Source organism: Anoplolepis gracilipes, chromosome 15 (genome assembly GCF_047496725.1).
Source record: "Anoplolepis gracilipes chromosome 15, ASM4749672v1, whole genome shotgun sequence".
In the NCBI taxonomy this organism is placed as follows: domain Eukaryota; kingdom Metazoa; phylum Arthropoda; class Insecta; order Hymenoptera; family Formicidae; genus Anoplolepis; species Anoplolepis gracilipes.
In genome coordinates this window covers 7,196,962-7,214,199 of record NC_132984.1, presented here as the reverse complement: position 1 = coordinate 7,214,199, position 17,238 = coordinate 7,196,962, and the positions used below count along the sequence as shown (strand labels likewise).

General features: G+C 26.0%; 2 protein-coding genes across 2 annotated transcripts; both read left to right on the top strand.

Moving 5' to 3' along the window:
- Nucleotides 1-125: 125 nt before the first annotated feature.
- LOC140673980 (uncharacterized) lies at nt 126-4,111 on the top strand. The gene is made up of 2 exons (XM_072907253.1): nt 126-390; nt 2,457-4,111. The coding sequence occupies exons 1-2, from the start codon at nt 384-386 to the stop codon at nt 3,053-3,055; spliced, it is 606 nt and encodes a 201-aa protein (XP_072763354.1). The 5' UTR covers nt 126-383; the 3' UTR covers nt 3,056-4,111.
- Nucleotides 4,112-6,212: 2,101 nt separating this feature from the next.
- LOC140673862 (fatty-acid amide hydrolase 2-like) lies at nt 6,213-14,100 on the top strand. Its single transcript, XM_072907092.1, has 9 exons — nt 6,213-6,397; nt 6,698-6,906; nt 7,036-7,262; nt 7,425-7,754; nt 7,974-8,266; nt 8,443-8,538; nt 8,709-8,867; nt 9,240-9,422; nt 12,443-14,100. The coding sequence occupies exons 1-9, from the start codon at nt 6,374-6,376 to the stop codon at nt 12,530-12,532; spliced, it is 1,611 nt and encodes a 536-aa protein (XP_072763193.1). The 5' UTR covers nt 6,213-6,373; the 3' UTR covers nt 12,533-14,100.
- Nucleotides 14,101-17,238: the final 3,138 nt, after the last annotated feature.

The window sequence follows — 17,238 nt, the reverse complement described above, 5'->3', positions numbered from 1 at the left end:
TTTGTTACTAGAATTTCCATTCTTTTAGCAATTAGCAACCGGACATCAACAACGCATTGTAGAACCGCCTTTACAGTTCAGTGCGTTCAATGCACAGACTTCGAAGTCTATGGTTCAATGTCGAAAGGCGTCTTGAATAAGAGTTTGCCTAAATCGAAGGACGGCTATTCTTATTGTTAGGCTTCTCTATATTATTATTGACAATGAACAAAAATCACATTAATTGCTCTATTAGTCATTAGTCATTCAATCGACATTGAACTATTGTCAAGTATTTTTCGTGATTATTACGTGTTTTTTCACAAGATAGCAATACATTACTTCTTTGTTTGCGATAAAAAAAAGCGTAAGATTTGATCATCAATCTTGAAATCTACGACACAATGTTGCGTGAGTATGCACAAAAATTTGAATCAAAATTAACACAGATATTTTCTGTAAATAATCTAGAAATATTTTTCTAGAACATTAAGATATTCTTACAATTTACTGATATAAAGTAAAAAAATATTTTATATATTTGTATAAAACAGAAAAAGCTTCGCATATTTTATAGGTATAAAACTTTTCCCGGTCAAATTGGTTGAAATTTTAATATGTTAAAGTAATAATTTAAGTGATGCTGATGAAAAATCTATGGCCATGGAGCCCAAAAATCAAAACTATAAAAGATACAATAGCTTAAAGTGAGTAAAACTGAAGCTTTAAAAATGCCTGTTTTTCTCAATACATATGTATATTAAATTAATATATATGTATATAAATGCTTGAAATATAATATGTGTGTATGTGTGTTACACAGAGTGTCCTATTTTACGCGATATTTTGTATTTTATGTCAAAATACTGAAACCTTCAAGCATTAGAACTCAAAAAGTTCTTAATGAAAAAATATTTTATTATAGTGTTTTGGAAAGCCCTCGATGTAATCTACAAGAATATCTAATGAAAGATAGGTGTCCATTTTAAAATTGAAGATAACCGATCATGTAACCTTCAAATGACAATTCAAGGTCAAACAAATGGTACCAGCTTATGGCTCTCTTCGAAACAAATAACTTTTGCCTGAATATTACATATTTTTGATTAACTTTTATTCTGCAAAGATATAATAAAAAGAGTATAATAGATTAAAATGGGACACTGTATAACATACAAACATAAACTATATATATATATATATATATTTCAAGGATTTATACACACACGTACGCACACACACACACACTCGCGCGCACGCACGCACACACGCAACACACATACACACACACACACACACACACACATATATATATATATAATATATTAAAATTTTATATACATATGTACTGAGAAATAAGCATTTTTAAAGTTCCAGTTTTACTCATTTTAACTCACTTTAAGCTATCGTATCTTTTATAGCTTTGATGTTTGGGCTTCATGCCCACAGATTTTTCATCAGCACCACCTAAATTACAACATATTAAAATTTCAGTCAAAACTGGAAAAAGTTTTACCTACAAAATATATGAGGTCCTTTTTTTCATGCAGTACAGAATATTGCAGCAATGTTGCATGTTCTATGCTCTGTGTATGGGAATATAATGCAAAGAAAATTTTTAGTTATTTTAAAAATGTTCATAGAATATTTCACAAAAATAGATTATCATAATTCTAATATCATCATTAGATATCATAAATATAAATTATCATAAATATAAATTACTGTATGGATGTTTATGCAAATATATGTATACATATATATACTTCTAAAAAAATTAAAAAAAAAAAAGATAAACATATATATTAAATATGTAAAAAAATCTAAATTTTATGTAAAAAAGTCGATAAATTTTTAAATTAAAAAAATTAAAATATATTGTTAAAAAATTATTTAAAAGTAAATTTAAAAATAATGTACAATGCATCAAGAATTTTTTAACTTTAAATAATATAAAATTTGAAATTTTTGTCATACATTCAAAATTATTAGATGTATCTTAAGTGTATTATAAAATGCATCAACACAAGTATTTCTAAATTTAAACTTCTAAATTCTACTTTTTTTAAATTTTCTATAGATTCTACAGATAATGAAAGTTTAATATAAAGACATGTAAGCATTTGATGTAAAGAAATATATTTTTATGTTTTAATAAAATCAATATTCCCTAAAAAATTATTGGCTCAAAAATTTTACTTATAATCATATTTAAAAAATGATAGACATTCTACAATTTTGATTTACTTTTACACGAAAAATCATTCTATTATTATTTATACTACAAGTTTTGACATAACTTATATGTATATATATTTCTTTTTTAATAAAAAAATATACTAACACATGCACACACACACACACACACACACACACACACACACACACAAAATATAGCAAAAAATACAATTAAAAAATAGATAGATCTTAAATTCATTAATATGCTTTGAAGATATTAATATTGTAACTTTTTGTAGGAATCGCATTTATAATTTTGTTCTTGGCTATCTCAAGAAATATTGCACAAGAGTGCAAGGATGGAAACGTACCATGTTCTGAGCCAGTAGAATTTAATCAAGATACTGATTGGTCATCAGCTACCTCGGTCTATAACTTCCATGCAGATGATATCATGGGCAAGGACATTTCATTGGAGAAATATCGTAATCATGTGCTCATTATTGTTAATGTTGCTAGCAATTGTGGCTTAACAGATGTTAATTATAAACAGCTTCAGGAGCTGTATAATAAATACAATGAGAGGGAAGGTTTACGAATCCTTGCCTTTCCTTCTAATCAATTTGCTGGCCAGGAACCGGGTACTGCTGAAGAAATTTTTAATTTTGTAAAGGGCTATAATGTAACTTTTGACATGTTCAGTAAAATCAATGTAAATGGAGAGAATGCTCATCCATTGTGGAAATGGCTCAAGACGCAGAAAGATGGATTTATTACTAATGATATTAAATGGAATTTCACCAAATTCATCATAGATAAAAATGGTAAAGTGGTGGAAAGATTTTCTCCATCCACTGAACCATTGGAAATGGAAGAAACCTTGAAGAAATATTTTTAAACTTTTACAAAGCTCTCTCTATTTTTTAACAATATATGGATTTAATACTTATATTAAGTTAGATTTAACAATATATAGATTAATACTTGTTATTTTTAAAAAATTTTCTACTCATTTTTTTTTATATAAAAGTGGAATTTTTTCTATATTTACTTAGCATTTACTTTCTCGGGCTTTTTTAAAATGATTTTTTAAAAAGATTTTTTATAACTGTATATGTATTTGTATAAACATATATATGCACATATACTATATACTTTATATATATGGTATATATGTATGTTTGTGTATATGTGTGTATAAGCAATAAGATATACAAACATATATATTTGCCAGGACGTTTCATTTGAAATAACAATATGTTTAAATGTTTAAATTCCGAAAAAGTGAGAATTTTATGAAAAAAATTCTCATAACTTATATAAAGAGGTTTTTGAGAAGTACATAAAATAATGATATTTACATGATTTTAGTTAGTTGATTAAAATAATGTAAAAATAAATTTTAAATTTTTAAATGAGAACTTTCATCCATATTGTATGAAAGAACTTATATGTAATAATAATTTTCAAAAATATTTGAAAAAGCAAAAGAGAAAGCATCACAAAATTCAAAGTGCGTATTACTCAGGAATGTATACCTCCTATCATAAAAATAAAGACGAAAATAATCCGTAAGGTGTAAGTTGATATGAACATTTATCCAATACTCTATTATAATAATGTTCTACTACATTACTGTTGTAATAACGTTGCATAATAATGTACGTATGATAAATGAGAATTTTATATCATATTTTTACAATATATTATATTTTATTACCACGTTATATATTATTACACTAAAGTGTTTATAGTAAAGTTTCGTAAGATATTGGTACATATCTTATGAAGATTGTATGATGATATCTTATTTACATAATGCAATAACAAAGCATGTACAATTATTTTTTCCTTTTTCATATATATGTTTAAGTAATAATGTATGAACAAATATATTATGTGCATTGTATTTTCAAGAAAGATATGAATAAAAGAAATACAATTATTTTATAAATATCAGGTATTCATATCAATTATTTTATAAATATTTGGAGATTATTACGAAATATTTAGATATAATTCTTCATGTTTATATGAAGTGCATGCTATTCAAAGTATTCAAAATTATAATTTGTTTTACTTTTCTGTTTATTATATTTTTATTATATATTTTTCTCTTATAAATAAGAAAACTTAAATAAAACAATATATATTATATATAAAATAATTTAATATACATTCTATATATAATTTTATACATACAAGATGTATAAAAAGTGTTAAGATCCTTAACATTTCAAAAAGATATTCATTTTCGAAAAAAATGTTTCAAATAAAAAAAGTTCTAGGATTTAAAAAGCTCTATTTATTGATTTTGTTAGTTTGACCTCGAATAGTGTTGGCAAAGTCTGGGCAAGGTTACTTTGAATTTTTTTTTTAATTGGAACCAGTGTTGTTAGACGGACCGGGTTTTCTCGTGCATGCGTGATGTAACGATGACGTTTACAGTTATATATACAGGAAAAGGTATGAAAACCCTGAAAAATCTCGAAAAATATAAGTTTTACAGAAAAAGAATCTAAGACAAAAAAGAGGAAAAATCTGGCCATCTAAGATAATCTATTCATTTTTTTTATTTATTTCATATTTTATATTAAAAAATATCATAGGAAATTCTTAACCAAAAAAAGTTTTATTATAGTGTTTGGGAAAGCTCTAGAGATAAGCTACAAGAATATGTAATTAAAAATAGAGTGTTCCGTTTAAGAAATTGAAGGTGACCTTTACATGACCTTCAAGCGACTATTCAAGGTCAAATCAATGACACTTGAAACTATACTTCTTTTGTTTGAAACATTTTGTTGTAAAACATATTTTTCATACTTTTTTCTCATCCTGTATCCATTTCAATTTTAGCGGACGGTAAATAAGCAAATAAATTAATGAAAAAAAACCAGTCTTTTCCTTCAACTTCACCCCAAGAAGGTTGTTATTCGATACTTTTATTTCATCATTCTTATTACAATACGTATATTTTTTACGTAAGAAAACCTCGATGAGGCACGAGTCCCCATCAGTAGGTTCGAACCCGTCCATCGGTTTGCAGTGATGACGTAGCGAATGTAGCTATACCACAGACTTCTATTATTATATAGATGTCTGTGAGCTATACACTCGTTCCTAAGTAAATAAATTAATATAATTTGTACCTATTGTGTTTATTTTGTGTTTTTAATTATATTATTAAAAAATTTTTTTAAATAATTAAACGGGAGTTATACGGAATCTCATTTCATTCAATTAAATACTTTAATACTTTTGATATATCACATTAATTTTCGCATGCGCGAAAAAAGACCGGTTTGTCTGATAACACTGAATGGACCTTTTATTATTATATAAATTGTCTGTCATATTTTTTTTGTTATTATTAATGCTAATAAATCTGCAGACGCGACAAATTAATAAAAAAAATAAAAAAAAAAAACAAATTAGCAAACTTCATTACTTTGGTTGATAAAAAAAAAAAAATATATATATATATATATAATTTCTTTTAACATTTATATTTCTTCCTTTTATATATATATATATTATAAGTTAGAGATTAAAGTCGCTAGTATTTAATTATAAACAACGGGTTAATTAAAACGACCTGACTAGCCAAAATTATTCAATTTATTCACACGACGTTTCGATTATATGGTTGTGGTCCTTTTCAAGTGTAACTATAAAGAAAATATATAACGGATCAAAAAATTATATATATTATTATATATATATATATATATATATATATATTATTTCTTTTAACATTTATATTTCTTCCTTTTATATATATATATTATTTCTTGTAACATTTATATTTCTTTTCTTTTGGGAAATATAATAGTACCCTTTATTACAATGAAATATATACGCTACTGAAGTCAGCTGACGTGCAACTCTGCTACTGACAGTACTGGCTACTTGACTATACTGACACTGACAGTTTACTGACGCGGTTTGTGCACTTTAGCAAGTGCTGTGTCATCTTTATTTTCTTTTTGTATCACGTTGAAGCCAATCAAATCTAAGACGAAAAAAAATTTCTCAGTGATTTCGCAATTTTTAAAAAGTATATATAGATGCAAAAGGAGTAAAATTCGCATTACGCATTAGCACTTTGAGAAATAGTGTTGTACATATACATAATTAATACTAATTGCATGTATTGTTTAAGAAAGTAAATTCTGTTGACATCAATATTTTCGTCTGTTCCTGCTTTCACAAAATTATGTGTACCTCTATAAAAAATAAGGTAAATTAAAAATTTCTATATGTGTCATTACAAAATTTGCATTTTAACCGTTTTTCTTGTCTAAAAAAATTAATTTTATAGAAATTAAAAATTTATCTTTCTCGCTTGTTTTATTTTGATTGTAAAATCAATTGTTCTGTTTCAATCTCGTTTTCAATCTTTTAAATTACTTAAACAATGCTTCAGATGATTTTTAAAGGACATTTTTTATATCATTTTGAAGTAAAAAATATATGTGTAATTAATATACACAATAAGTATGTGAACGTTTTTATCAATATGTCATGCATATGTTTATAGAATCCCTCAGAATCTGAAGAAGTAGTGCAGTGTATCAAAATGTTGTGCTGGGATATCTTGCGATGTATAATCATACAGCTGCATTGTTTCTTTGATTGCATTGTAGATTTTGTTTTTGGCATATATTACAATCCAAAAGCGAAGAAGGTGTCAGCAGTAAAGAATAGTTTATTGTTAGAAAGTGCTATCTCTTTAGCAGAGAAAATTAGGTAAAATTATTATTAATCTTCATATATATATATATATATATATATATATATATATATATATATATATACATATATATATTTATCATGATGTATTTGTTTAATATATATATATATAATGTTTTATTTTAGAGTGAAAAAAGTAACATCAGAGGAAGTTGTAAAGACTTATATTGAAAGATGCAAAGAAGTCAATAGCTTGATAAATGCTGTTGTAGAAAATAGATACTTAGATGCAATTAAAGAGGCGAAAGCAGTGGATGCTATGATAGAAAAATGTACGGATTTAGAGAAAATAAGAATAACATTGCCATATTTTGGAGTTCCCTTTACTACAAAAGAAAGCAATTGCGCTAAAGGTAGGCAAAATAACACCATAAAGAATTATTTTTTTCTCTACAGAATTATTTAAAAAAAGTAAAAAATATGGATATATTATCTTTCCCAATGGAAAACAGATATAGATTAATTGTTTTGAATATTAGTTATATATATATAGCAATTACTAATTATTTTGTTAGGATTAATCCATTCCTTGGGTTTGCTTTGCCGCCGTAATCATCGTTCTGAGGAGGATGCCACGACAGTTCGTTTCCTCAAAGAGGCTGGTGGAATTTTGATTGCAAAGACCAACGTACCTGAACTAAATTTATGGTCAGAATCGAGGAATAATCTATATGGACAAACGAATAATCCTTACAATACTACTCGAACAGTGGGAGGCAGCAGTGGTGGGGAAGGAGCTATAGTAGCAGCGTGTGGTGCTCCATTTTCCATCTGTAGTGATATAGGAGGCTCTACAAGGATGCCTGCGTTCTTTAATGGATTATTTGGTCATAAGCCTAGTGAAGGTTAATGTCATTAAAGATACTATAATATTTAAAAAATATTTGCTGCAATTTTTAGTTATGATTAAATTTTACACACTAAAAAAAATTTTTTATAATATTTAATGAAAAACTTTAAAATTTTTTTTTGCAAATGTTATTAATAAAATAAATTTTTATTTAAATTTTCTTTAAATTACTAACAATAATAATAATAATTTATTTGGATATTATCGTTGCCAGGATTGACTCCAGTAGCTGGAATTGGATTGCGTGAGACTGATTATCCTGACACCATGGTAGCAGCTGGACCACTCTGTAAGAAGGCTGAAGATCTAGCACCTTTATTGAAAATATTAATCGGTCCTAATGTACATAGATTAAAGTTGGATGAACCAGTGAATGTAAAGAATGTAAAAGTGTTCTACCAAGAAAGTTCTGGTGATTTGAGAGCAAGCAAAGTCAACAAGACTATGCAAGCTACATTACTTAAAGTGGTACAACATTTTAGAGAACTCACAGGTTCTGCTACAAAGGTAAAAATCTACAAATCTCATTTCATAAAGTAATCAGAAAAGAATGTATTTATAAAAGTTTATTTGCATATTTAATAATATATTAATTTTTTTAAAGTTATTTTTGTTTCTAAATATCACAAATAGAATTTCCGAATTTGTGTATAAAAAAATTACAGTGTGTTTATATATTACAGATTAAAATACCAGGTTCTGAATATAGCTACAGGCTTTGGAGGTATTGGATGACTCGCGAAAATTTTAATTTTAAACTGAACATAACAAATCGAAAGGTGAATCTTATTTTAAAGCTTTGTGAGTTGTATACTTCAAAAGACAAGTAATTTATATTAATGAGCAATATTATATTTATTAATTAACAATATTTGCATTCCATTTTTCATAGAATTAGTTACAGTGAATATTTTTTAATTTTCGGTTTAAATCCATTTATATTTTGCAGTATGTCACTAATGCAAAAAGAGAAATTTTTAATCTACTTACTGGAAACTCACAATTGACATTGGCCGCTATTATCAAATTGATAGATGAAGACTTCTTACCACAGGAGAATGCTGAATGGGCAAAACAGACGACTATGAAAATGAAACAGTTCTTGATGGTAAATTATTATAGAAGAGAAATATGTGATTACATGAATATTTAGAGATACAATAACAATAGTATCTATAACACAAAAAAATTAATACTCATTTTTAATGCTGACTACAAGATACAAGTTCAAATTACTACATCACGTCACAATTTTAAGAAATTTGAAAAAAAGCTTGCTATTTTAATGTATTTTGTCATATTATTAGCTCTTTTTATTATAGAAATTATATATAATAGAAAAAAAAGTTTAAAAATTAAATATATTTTTTTATTATTTATATTAAATTCTGTATATATATATATATATATATATATATATATACAGAATTTAATATAATGTATATATATTATACATTTATAATGGACATTCTTTTTATAGGAGAAATTGGGCGATAATGGAATACTATTTTATCCTTCAGCTCCATTTCCTGCCACCTACCATTATTCCACATACCTGAGACCCTTCAATTTTGGCTATTGGTGTCTGTTTAATGTTTTGCGATTCCCAGTTTGCCAAGTGCCACTGGGCTTAGACGAACAAGGTTTGCCAGTCGGTATTCAGGTATTAAACATTTATATATATTATTATATATATTATTATATATATTATTAATATATTGTCGGTTGTCGGAAAAGTCATGACGCTGTTGTGTCCCTTGTAAGGACACGGGAATTCTTGGGATAGTTGCTGGATAAGGGTTTGGAAACCGAGACTGGCTCCCGGGAAGTCGACAGCGTCTTGGAATGTTACATTGACAAATAAGGCTCGATTTACAGATTGGCTCCGCAGTTATAATTGTTTTTTGTTCAACTTATAGTACGTTGCGGCTGCGTGTTGGCTTCTGATCTTCGACGTGCTCACTGCGCTACTTTTCTAAGACTGCTCGCCTTCTTCTTCTTTGCAGGTGCTTAAGTATCCTGAAAGAGGGACTCCAGTCCAAGGGCTTGTGCCGTAAAGGTGCTCTCCTTCGAAATTTGCTGCGTCGCGTTTTCGTGACCTCCCAAAATAGCGCGTGTCCGCTGTTTTGTACGGCCTTGTCGCACTTAATTTTCCTTATCGCACTTAATTTTTCTTATCGATGCATTTACGTTATGATATCGCAATACATCCGCGCTCGCATTTTTTGTAGTAGGACACTCCCGGCCAATATGTGTCAATATGCCTTTCAGGCTATAACAACGCATTTTTTCCATGTTTTTTAAAGGTTATCTATTTATATAAAGAACAAAGATCAATCAATGATATATTGCTCGTTTTGTTCTATAACCTTTTGCCATCTTTCAGTGAGCTTCGTAATTCCTCGTTCATAGAAGGACCTGTCTTTATCGGTGAAAAACTGAATAAGATGCTGATATACAGCCTTATCTGAACGTTATACCACGTAAGGAGTTTTGAAGAGAGCGAAACAAGTGGAAGTCTGCCGGCGCAAGGTCAGGCGAGTATGATGTAGCAACACATTCCATCCAAGCTCCAATAATTTTTGACGGGTGATCAAACTTGTGTGTGGTCTCACGTTGTCGTAATGGAATACAACTCCTTTACGATTACCGAGTTCTGGACGTTTCTGTATGATGGATTCATTCAAACTATCCAATTGCTGACAGTACACATTCGAATTAATTATTTGGTTCCTTGGTAGGATCTCGAAAAACACGACACCTTGAAAATCTCACCACACTGAGAGCATAACTTCCCTCTGATGAATGTTTGCTTTCAATGTCGTTTGAAGCAAATCATCACGTCAGGACCAAGACCGTTTGCGCACCACATTGTAAACAATCCACTTCTCATCACCAGTTATTAGTCGCTTCAAAAAAAGGATCTTTTTCCTCACGTTTAATGAGCATATCGCAGGTGTTTATACGCGCCGTCAAATGAACTTTGAGTTCATGAGGAACCCAAATATCCCAGCTTCTTCAGATGATCGTGAACGATTGAGTGATGGATGTTCAATATTTCTGCAATCTCTCATGTCGTGTAACGTGGGTTTGACTTGATGAATGCCTTTATTTTGTCGTCATCAATCTCGGTGGGCCTCCCTGACCGAGGAGCATCGTTGAGATCAAAATCACCAGTACGGAATTTTGTGACCCATCGTTGGCACTGACGTTCTTGTAGAGCATTGTCACCATAAACTTTACGCAACTTTTCACAAGCTTAAGACGCGCGTTCTTTCCTTTACGAAAGTAAAACAGTAAAATATAGCGAAAATGCACAGTTTGGTCTTCCATCTTCAACTTGTTGTAAAATCTCCAAAACTCAACCAAATCGTTCAATTTTTTTTAGCTATGAAGCTAGAACTGTCAACTGTTAAATGACATAGCAATAACATAGATGCGAATGATTCTAGTACAGTCGGACCTCTTATCCTACGACAAAAATTTGAGAGTTGGGGTATAATTCCCCTTTCGCGGTCGTAGCATGAAAGGATTTTTTGTCGTAGGATAAGAAGTCCGACTGTACTTCCAAAAATGAACTAGCGCCATCTGTTACAAAAATGCATCATGATATTTCCGACAACCCAATATATATATTATTGTAAAATCAAATATTTTAGTTTATTTATGTTGATATTCGTAAGTTTAAGTTATATTAAGTTCATACTTGGTGTTAAATGTGTTATAATTTTTGCTTTTACAAAGTACTTTACAATTAATATTTTAACATTTTAATAGTGTATTCTTGAAGCAAAATTTTTTCACAGTAAATTTTTCTTAAGTGATGTTAACTTTTTTAGCTAAGTTTGGTTTATCATTTTTTATTATAGATAGTACACTATAGCAATTAAGCAAGTTGATATTGGAATTAAGAATTAATCACTACATAATAAATATTAATATTGGATTTATTAATTTATATTAGATTATATGAGATTAATAATATCTTATTCAAATGGAATAATTAATTATTTAAATTGTTATAGAGAAAAAAAATGATTAAATAATTTACATACAACAATACAGATAGAATTAATTTCGATTTTGTCAAAAGAGTTTGTCAATAAAATGAGAACCTGCTAATTTGCTAGCAACTTCTGAGTAAACTTATTATTATTGGCAATCTGCTAACATATTGTGTTTGATTGGAAAATAATGTATTTGATTATTAATATGTATATTTGAGATTTATAAATACATTTCAACGACGTTAATAATATTAAAAAGAATACAATGACACAGCTTTAAAATTTGTTCTACAAAATCTACTCGAGAATTGTTTTAAAAAATAGAAGAAATGCTGGCATAAATATATAAAAATCCAACGGGACTAATTTAAAAAAGACGAAAATAAAATCTAGCAATTTTTTAAATAGAATTTTAATGAATTTTATATAAACTAACACTAGTAAGTCTTAAAATTTTATTAAAATGCATTATAATTATTAACTGACTATTATGTTTGCTGGAAATATTACAGTTTAATAATTGGTAATTATTACTAGGGGTGACATTACATATCATTATATATTATGTATATTATTTTACAGCTTATTTGGTTAAGAATGTTTTTTTTTCTATTTTTGAAAATTATGTTTTTTGAATCTTTTAAAAATTTGTATAATATTTTCTTTTAAATTGAAGGTAGTGGCAGCTCCTTATAATGATCACCTCTGCTTCGCGGTGGCCAAAGAACTTGAAGCAACGTTCGGTGGATGGGTCCCACCATCGTGAATTGTGAACCAAATACTAAATATTATTACTCTTCATTCCTGTTTCTTTATTGCACTTACATTATGAACATATTAGAAACGAGAAGTTATTTAAATTTTTTTCTTGCAGAATACAATAGAATCCACTTTAAAGATATAGCGCTAAAAAGATGAAAAACTCGATACTTCTTTACAAAAGGAAAAATCTCGTTGATAATCTTGATCGTTATATATTTGCAGGGTTGGGAAGTTAATTTTTTTTTTTTAACTAAGTTAAGTTGAAAGTTAATTGGTAATAAATTAAATAAGTTAACACTTAAAGTTAGAAACAAAAACTAACTTAGTTAAAAGTTAAGTTAAAAAGTTAAAAATTAAAGTTAAAAGTTAATGTTAATTATATAAAACTACATTTTTTGTATAATTATTCTTTTAATTGATATTTTAATTTAGACTATAATAAAAAGATATATAAAAAAGTAGAAAATATATTTTTCTTTCTTATAAATTATAAAAGACTATCTTTTTATTATTTTTTATTTTTCTTTATATATTATTAATTGGTAAATTACATTATTAATTAACATTATTAAAATATGTATAAAATACAAGAAAAAGACAGAATATTTTTATTAAATAAATATTTTCATTAAAATATAATATTAATTATAAATACTTAATAAATTATTGGTTAATTTTAAATAGAGTTCTTCTAAAGTCCCTAATTTATTTCTTTCCCAAGCACTCTAATAATTCTTTATCTAATAACAAATCGACATATAAACAAATAAAATATTAAATATATATATATATATTTTATACATTACAATCATCAATTTTCATATGACTTTGATATTAATAAATTATTTATTAACTGATATAAAAAAAAAGTTAATAAGTTAAGTTAAAATTAACTAGTGTAAAATTTAAAGTTTATGGCATTTAAAATTAACTAAGTTAAGTTAAAAGTTATTAACTTTTTAACTTAACTTTTAACTATTTAACTAGTTACTATCCAACCCTGTATATTTGTCATATTGTAGAGATAATGATACTAATTGACATACGCATTTTGATTCGCACTAGTACATTTATTTGATATAATTAATTAAATATTTTGATGAGTTTTCGCGCAAAATAAGATTTGTCTCACAAGAATTAGCGTGATGGACAAGTTATCCGTAATGCAATATACATCTACAGAAAATGTTTCATATAAAAGAATTATATATTTTATAATTTGATATAATTTTACATAAACTATGGAATATGTCGTAAACTGTTCAATTTTTGAGCATCCTATTTTTGTATTAACTTTTTATGCCGAATATTGCGAAGAATCGATTTATATAAAAAATCTAGGATGACATTTGAAAAAACTATGTTGACCTTTCCGTGAACTTGAAAAATTACCTTAATTAAGATTCAAAATTATTAATTTTTTTTTCCTCTCAAAACTATAAATAAAATCTGAAATATTTTTTTCGTACGATATCAAGTTTCGGAAAAAACATGCCTTGTAACACTTTATGTAAAATATTCTCTGTATATGTAAATATATAATCACACATTAAAGATTGCAACATTATACAACACTGTTTATCTTTATCTCACTTAAGTTTTAATGAAATCAAGATTAAGTATTTGAACTGAAGTTAAATATGCATTATATATTACTACAGTTTTATGTAATGTTTTTATATAATTTTTTTACACATTAAGCATATTTAAAATTGTATTTTTTTACGATTTTATTAAAAAATTATATTAAATGATAACAAATAATCCAGAATTTTTTTTATAATGTTTATATAAGTTTATTACTCTATTCAATTGTTTCTTTATAAAAGTTTTAAATGGTGTTTGAATATTATAAAAATAAAAAACTTAATTTTATAAGTATTATATGTATATTAAATATGTATATATATATATATATATACTTTTTATACTAATAAAAATCTCAGTTTTCAATCTTTGTTTAACTCATGTATTTAATCCTTTTCTTTATCTACATTTAAATATTTTAATTAACATCTATTTAAAATTTAGTAAAATGTTTAAGACATTAATTTTACTATATATAACTATCTTAAAAGATATTAAGTATAATATATAATTGATTAATATCTACAATAATTGAAGGTTTTAAATAGTATTTTTAGAATGAATTTGGTTGTGGAAACATCTGAAAGTAAATATAAATTAAATTTAAATATAATATAAATAAATGTATAAAGAAGTATAAATAAATTTATATGATGTTTTTGTTATTCACTTTTGATGTTAAATTATATGTATATGTTATCATTTTTTTTAGCTTTTAAAGATAAAAGTGTCCACTTGTAGTAAGACACTGTATAATCAAATAAACATATATAACTATATATATGTAAAATATGTTCACACATATTTTCGTTCTCTTACATAAGCTCTATTCATTCGTATAAGAAAAATAACAAGATTAATTATTGAAAAATAATTAGAAAAAAATAATTTTTTTTAGAAAAAGTAAAAATTTGAAGAAATAAAAAATTTCCAAAATATAACCATATATAAATTTATATATATGTATAGCAATGTATATAAATTTATATATAATTTTGTATATATAAACAATTTTCCTTAGTATGGATTATTTTTTTTCTGTAAAAATGTGAAAAATAATATCAATCTATTTTAGAGTGTCTAAAAAATTGATTTTTTAAAATATTATTTAAAAGTATGACATCTGGAGAATATGTCTTTCAAATTATATGTTTAGAAGAATTTACAAAATTAACGGAGTTGTAAGATTTTGAACAGCATGATGGATTTTGAAATGGGCTTATAAAACTTAAAATGTTAATCTCATTTCTAAAGATTTTAACGTGTGAAGAAATGTGAATATGGAGGAATGCGATTGAATTTTATAAAGTAATTGAAGATTTAGAGAGGGAGAATAGATAGCAAATCTCACACTGCTTTCTGATGTAGTTTTAGAAGGATTCGTGAAGAAAACTGTATGATTTGAAATAAATAAATTTTGAAGAAAATTTTCTGAGAGTTTTTCTTACTTTTTTTTACTCTTTTAGTGTAAGTAATTAAATCTTCGGAAAGAAGATATAGAGCGAAATTTTCCAGGAGTAGAGTTCAGAATAAAAAACCAAAGAATATTTCTTGGAAAGAAACCCTCATTTCCAAGAAACAGGAATCTATTGCTTGAGAAAAAAATTTCGTTAAAAAAAGAAGTAGAAAGAGTAATAGTTTTTGAGAAACTATGATAAAGTATTGTAGTTTAGTTCATCAAATCCCAAAAAGAAATTTTTTTTATTTTATTCGAATGAATGATGTATTTCAATTTTTTTTTAAATACCAATATTAGTTGAAAGAGAAGAAAAAATAGAACTTAGAAACTTGCTTTTGAATCTTTTAATAACACTTTCTTTCGCTTTTGAGAACATAAAATTCTTTTATAAAACGCTTTTATAAAAAAGATAATTCGCAAAGATGGAGTGTCGACGATATTATTTTAAAGTTTTTTTCCTAAAGTTTCATTACCTCTATACACTCAAAATTCCACCAAAGAGTGAGAGAACGTTTGAGATTATTTCTTTTCTTAATTGAAAGGAAAGAAAGTAGAGTATTCTTAATTGCAGATATTAAAATGTCAAATTATTTTAAAGGAGAAATTTTTAAAAATATTTTTTGTTTTATTTAAATATTAAGATTTTTTGTCACTGAAGGAAAACTTCAAGCTTTCACACAAGGAAGTAAAAAATTTTTACATTTTTTTTGGCCGCATAACATCAGGCTCACAAAGTGTGAAGAAAATTTCCCAAATTTTGTCCAGCTCAGTTTTTCATATGCAAAAATTATCAAAATCACAGAAATGCAAAAATAATAGTAACTTTTTAAATGAGGAGATTTTTAAGCTTTAAAAATTATTTTTTTGGATTAAATTTTGTTCATTTTAAACGAAGTTAGAGTTGGCTAAATTTTGCCATTTAAAAAAAAAAAATTAGGTGCTTCTTTCATTTTTGTGAGTAGTTCATTTATTAATCCTAAAAATTATTAATTTTTCATCAGATTCTTTTCTATCATAATAAACTGCGTCTTTAAAATATAGTTTAAAATATTAAAATAAAATAATTGAATATGCAAATATTTTTTATTAAGTAATTTTTAATGATAAAAAATAAAAATATGTAAGTGAAAAATGTTTTATCTTACAAAAATTATTTAGTTTTTTTCCATTACATATATTTACAAATTTTCTTTAATTTTTGTGAGTGGTTAATTTATTAATCCTAAAAATTATCAATTTTTCATCAAATTTTTTTCTATCAGAGTAAACTAGGTCTTTAAATCATACTTTAAAAAACATTTCTTTTGAGACATTTTTTATGAATACCTATGTTTGACGATTATAAAATATTAGATATGTTTAGAGCAAACGTTTATGAAACTATAATAATATTGTTATCTGGGATATAATTACACACTGCATATCCAATTTTCAGAGTAATAATATAATATATACATTATATACAATTTTCAGATGCAAAAATAATATTTCCATTTTCTAGAAAAATATGGAAAAACTTGGAATTTTCAGATTTTTTTGTACTTCGAAAAATTAGAGAATTCTCATAAAATTTTATGGAATTCAATAAAATTTTAGAAAAATTCTTTCTGATAATTTTCCTCTTTCCTTTTTACCACAATCTTTCTTGAAATTTTAAACAAAAA